A 6,000-nucleotide genomic window follows, 5' to 3' on the forward strand; every position below is an offset into this window, starting at 1 on the left:
ATTCCATTAGAGAGCATATTTTATCAACAGTTTATTTAGTGTTCTATGAGTAATAATAAAAAACAATTCCATATTCTTCCCATTAATGTATCTCCCGTGTGCTCTTAAAAGTTTCTTTGCCAATCTTGATACCCTAAGTATTAAGTCCTCATGTTTCTTAAGTAATATTATTCGTTTCATTTTGTTATATCTCGCATAAATGTTTGTTAGATGTTGGACATTTTCACCGAACTTTTCTACTTAAACGATCCCACAATTTCTATGAAATTTAATACACCACTCGAAACTTTAATATTATTAACCCTTTGGACTCGAAGCCTTTTTTCTGGTGTCTGCCAGCAACTCGAGATGTTTCTTAGCATTCTATTGGCATGAATTCTAGGCTATCTAGATTTGAAAATAAGGTCATCTTTACCTCGGCGGCAATCATTTTATCGATACTTCGAGCTCCAAAGAAATTGAACCTAAAGAAAGGTATTGTAGATTAGGTATTGTAGATTTGCTGCGTGAAACCTAATGGTGACTGAGAGTCACCTCTCCAGTGCAAAGGGTTAAATATTATTAAATACACATCTGAAACAGAATTTAGCAGCAAAAAATTGTACAGTAATAATTCATGATATATATTAGTTATTCATTAAAAGTGCCGAATGTCCACATAATTATGGACTGGGGTGTATTACGCTTAAAAGAGGCGTTGTTTAATCAATCAAGAGTATGCATTTTGCACCGGCCTTAACCATATCCTCCATTAACAATTTTTTTAGAGTTCCAGAGTTCACGAGGCAGGCTGTCTTACATCTTGAGAAACGTGTCTTTTTATAACGAATAACTTCTGCTTGTGGTTGTAAATATTATCTATGATTCCTAGAATACTCTTATGACTTTTCTTTGAATTACAAAAACTCTCCGTTCTCTTCCATAAGCATACTTCCCTATCAGCTAATGTCTTTCATATACTTCATGTCATTTGTCCATTTAGACAGAAACGATCAAGGAATCCTCTTTGCAATGATAAATTGTTTTTTTTTTTTTTATAATAACTTGATATAAACTAAGAATTAGGTAAGATAGAAGGCTGATGGAAAGAAATAATGCCTGTTGATCGTGCGATAAATACTGAATAGAAATATAGGTATTTGGCAAAGGGATTTAATTCCCTAGCTCTTTGGTAGGTTAAAGCATTCATATTATTTCGTTATTAACTAGTTATAATATTCACATTATCTTACGTACGTAGAGATAATTTAGGTTACTAAGCATTTCAATAATCATTGGAGGGTTTACGAGTCAAAAACGTCACAGAAACGCATTAAAAACATGAATCATGATGCTAATTTTTAACAATTATTTGTAACAAATTGTAAAATCACATAAGCTTCACATGCGAAGATTATTATTACGAGATTGTCTTGTGACGTGTAAAGGATAAGTTTATAGCCTATTTTCTTTTTAAAACAACTTTAATATCACTTTTTATTATCAAAGTAATAACTTTCGTTGGTGCTCAAGGGAAAACGCTTTATATTTGTCTGGCAGTGAATGGATTAAAAGTGATCCTTTATTTATTTAGTACAACTGCACATGCAGTTTTCTCATTTATTATGGATTAGTTGCAATTTCAGCACGTCTAGCGCGACACACTGTTAGTGGAAACCGAATTCTTGTTTACTTCGAGCAATATAATTCGTCCCTGAAGAGGTTAATATGCATAGCAACGGCGTATACCTGTTTAACTGTTCCCCAGAAAATAACACAAAACGTTGTGGGTATATTAGAAAGTGCTAATATAATATTTACATTCGAATAAATTTTCCTGTCCCGGGCAACGCCAGGTATTTCAGCTAGTGTACATATATGAATATCGCGAGTTCCTTATGCCTCCGTGTGAAAGCGCCATTCCACTCGACTTCAGTTATATGCTACGACATACAGAAAGACGAGACTCTCGTTCGCACGGAGGGTCACAGCTCACAGCTAGCCCTGAGGAAGCAGTCATTGACATTGAGAGAGAGAGGGGCAGAGAGACCATCGAAGAACGTGACTAATATCGCGATGCTACTTCTCTATATGGAAGCTTTTCGCATTTTCTATTCGCTAGTAATCATTCGTAGTATTGTCGATCACGCGACCAATTTAAATCCAACACCATCAAAAAACGACGGACTCGAACCAGTGCTTTAGTTATTTTGCCACCTGAAATACACCTACCATGTTCCTCGATCATTCTCTTTTATATATATAAATATGATTTTCATTTATTTCGTTAGATAGTTAATTCCATGCAGGAGTCATCTGTAGTGAGGATTTGCCGAAGAAATCTTTACTTCAATAGCACAAGAGTCCTAGAACAAAATGCACTTTATGGTGCATTTATGGAGGCTATGAGTGTCATCTAAAGCATTTATTAAATTTTCTACATAAATGATTATATGACCTCTTTGAATTAGCCATTTGTGAGCCTATTTATGATAAATACAAATATATTGCAAATACAAAACAATTTGTATTTTCAAAATAGAGAAAACATCGAAATAGACGGAACCTTTTTCATGATGTCTGCCAGGGTGAACATAATAGCCCAAAAATACATTTAATTTCGATTAATGAAAAATAAAAATATATTTTGCTAATCCTTCGTATAGTACCCTTGGTAATCCTAGTTTAGGTCTTTTTAAAGTTTCAATGTTTCGTGTCTGACAAAAAGTATAGATACGTTCTGATCTACAAAGTTCAATGAAATTTCTGTAATCGATTATATCTAACGGTGTGAAAAAAAGAAATACTTCACTTTACCTAATTTTTTCGTTGCACGGTACTATGTTTCATATTAATGCCTGTATGCAATACTGAGGATAGAATAGAGATATAATGATCATGGGCGATTATGGTAACAGATACATCAGATGAACTACATGACGGAGTAACACTGTTAACAGATAAACGCACATCATGCTCTGCTTGAAAACGATTCGATTACATGCTCCTAAATCTGTGAGGAATATTTCGGAGAGTGTTTCGTGGGAAAACTGCTGACGATGCAATGCAATCATTGCCACACAATAGATTATTCCTGTCAGTTGTTGAAGTACAATATTATTTGGAATATTTCTCTTAAGTAGTTAAGAATCAATGTTGCTTGTTTATATAATAAATGAACCAAAAGGGAAAATAGCCGATCAAACATAGTTTCCACACATGTATATTCGAGTATTTTTCAGTATTTTATAAAATCAATTGAAAACAGAAAATATGTAAGTTCAACCTAAGAGAATATACATATGTATACAGTATTAGATGATATACATATGTATGCATATACATGTATAACATATATGTATACATATGTATAGAGTAAAGAATATTTATATGTATACAGTATTAAATGATATACAAAACAAGTAAAAAGCATATGTTTATATGAGATCAAAATTATTCGTTTAGTACCAAACAGGACCTGCACAGCAAAGATTGAAACGTTTTAATATAATGCATTCGATTCACGCTCGTTTCGCAATCTTTCCTTTGAATTGATTTTTATTTATCGATTGCTATTAACAACCGCTAGAGTTACCAGTTTTGGTTAATTAGCATGGTTGCTCCAAAATGATCTGAACGTTGAATTGCAATTATATTGTATTTTAGGTTGCCTAGCTGGTTGAAAAGCTCTGGATAATATCAAAACAGGTTTCTCGCAAACGTCTTACTCCCGTCGGTTCAGTATTCGACAGTCTGGTTTGTGCTCGTCGAGGTTTATTGCCTCGAGCAGCGTAGAAAGTATAAGGCAAATCGTTTCGATAAACCGTAAACGATGGTGTGATGCGAGGAATGTAAATAAGATTTGGTCCTACAGTCAGTCCTTGATAACCGTACGTCACAGTATTTATCCCCTAGTGGAATTCACGTACCGTGATAAAAACAAACCGAGAAACCTCGGAAGAACGTACGTATAAATTCCACGCGAGAGTCTGAACGCTTCGTAAACTCTGCGCAAGGAACAACTGATTGAATGGCATTCCGAACGAGCGATTCGACATCCTGTCAGTCATACGAGCAATCAAACTTAACAGCCTCCTTCTTGGATGGGCGAACTTTATTTTGCTAAAGAGATTGAAAGATCTCTGGATTCTTTGGTCTTTCGTGCGTAGATATATTCATTAGAAAATCAACTTTTCGATCTACGTGGAAGGCCCTTTTTATATTATCGATCCTCATCTTGTGCACTCGATGCTTTCTTAAATTTAACTTGATTCACGAATATCTACTTACAATGATAACATTTAAGGAAATGTTAGATGATACAAATAAAACAAGTCTTTTAAGAGGAACATTTAGACTTAAAGATAATATTTAAAGATAATAGTTGTTGGACAAAATGTGAAAACAATATCCTAAAAATATCCACGGATATCGTACACAACATCAATCTCCCATTACTTATAACTACTCCAAATTTCATAAACACGATTCCTTTATAAGAATACTTTCTTCCGTATGTATTCGTGTCGTAAAAAATGATACCTAATCGATCAAACGAGGAGAACCGCAAAGTACAGTCGAAACGTAACGTCAACTTCTGCACGTTAAATACACGAGAGTCGTAAAAGTATGAATTACATCACCGTTACCGTTATTTACTTACTGGAAAGGCTGAAACATTGAATTCCCGATAAACTACCTCTGCTCGGAAGAACCAAAGAATCGGCGATCTTTTACCGATTCCTTCAATCACAGCTCCCTCTTCGATCACGTACAAGAGTGTTCCCGAAGCGAGGAACGCGTAAACGAAACCTCGAGGCGAGCATTCCAGGCCGATCTTCCGGAACAATCACTCGTATCACTCGTATCCATCGTTCACACGTAACCTTCCACACTCGAACGAGGAGACCGTTGGTAGCTAGTTAGCTCGCCGATCGCCGATTAACCGGAAAGTTAAGGACACTTTAATCGAACGTTACCCTTGCTCCTCTTCGGTAGGTCCCTGTTGCGCGATGCGAAACACGTCTGTCGTCGACATGGTGCTCCGCTGGCCAGCCACGCTACGTTGACACCCGATCACCGGTCACATATCGACGATATCGAACTCCGCGCATCCGACGTCGATGGATGATATTTCTCACCGATTCGAATCGACGCAACTGATGCCGCGCGCTCGCTCGATCCACGTGTGAACGCGCGCAAGCCGTGCAAGTTAAATACGTGTCCAGGTTGGCTGGCGCCCGTCAAGGCCTGGCTTCGCTGCCGCCGGGAGCGGTGTGCTCGGCTCTGGGGGCCTGTGCACGCGAGATCGGCACCGCAACAGGTTGCTGGATCCACGGATTTTCCACGATCCAGCGACGGTATCGAAGCACGATCGAAAAACCAACGAAGAGCGACGGGCCGATCGACTCGCTGCAGTCCCGCGTAGTGTCGCGACGAGAACCGCTCGCGCCGCACCTTTGCCTCCGTTGCCGCTGTTCTCTTCTAAGTATCTACCTGTACGCTCTGCACACACGCACGCACACCACCATTTTTCTTTCACCTGTGTGCGCGCCGTACGCGTCCGTGGACGCTTACCTGTCTGCTACGGATGAAACGCGTTCCTTCTACCTGCGCGCACTCACACGTAAGCACGCGTGTAAGATTCGTGGGGATGCTACTAGCGATGGGAGCGAGCACCTTGCGAGCTTTCTGTGTTTAAGAATACGTACTATCAAACCACGATTAAAAAACACAATAGTTTACGGTCGTCGCGTATATTCATCCCTTACACTGTTTTTCGGTATATCCGAGTATGGCGGAATACACGCGTTAAATAAGCTAACCGTGTACTTGTTCTTTGCCGTAATTCGTCCTTATCAAAGGAAATAATCATTCATCTTCCGTCTTTGAAAATGTATTGGAATTCATGACACATTTCGTGATTTTTGATCGACGGTCAGATGAAGGTCAACATATTTTATGTCACTGAATTAATTTTTTTATAAGCTACAACACAGTGGCAATGAAAATTTGTTACCC

General features: G+C 38.0%; 1 protein-coding gene across 3 annotated transcripts in view; it reads right to left on the reverse strand.

The window, feature by feature from the left end:
- The window catches only part of LOC128875706 (uncharacterized), a 100,889-nt gene extending 95,449 nt beyond the window's left edge, over positions 1-5,440 (reverse strand). Inside the window, exon 1 of one of the 3 annotated variants that reach the window (XM_054121532.1) lies at positions 4,959-5,440. In XM_054121532.1, coding sequence (XP_053977507.1) covers positions 4,959-5,017 — 59 coding nt within the window. In that variant the 5' untranslated portion in view covers positions 5,018-5,440. Of the gene's footprint in view, positions 1-4,642; positions 4,892-4,958 lie in introns of those variants that run through there. The other 2 variants (XM_054121533.1, XM_054121534.1) reach the window with 2 other exon arrangements.
- Between the last annotated feature and the right edge of the window lie 560 nt (positions 5,441-6,000).

Source organism: Hylaeus volcanicus, chromosome 4 (assembly GCF_026283585.1).
Source record: "Hylaeus volcanicus isolate JK05 chromosome 4, UHH_iyHylVolc1.0_haploid, whole genome shotgun sequence".
Taxonomy (NCBI): Eukaryota; Metazoa; Arthropoda; class Insecta; order Hymenoptera; family Colletidae; genus Hylaeus; species Hylaeus volcanicus.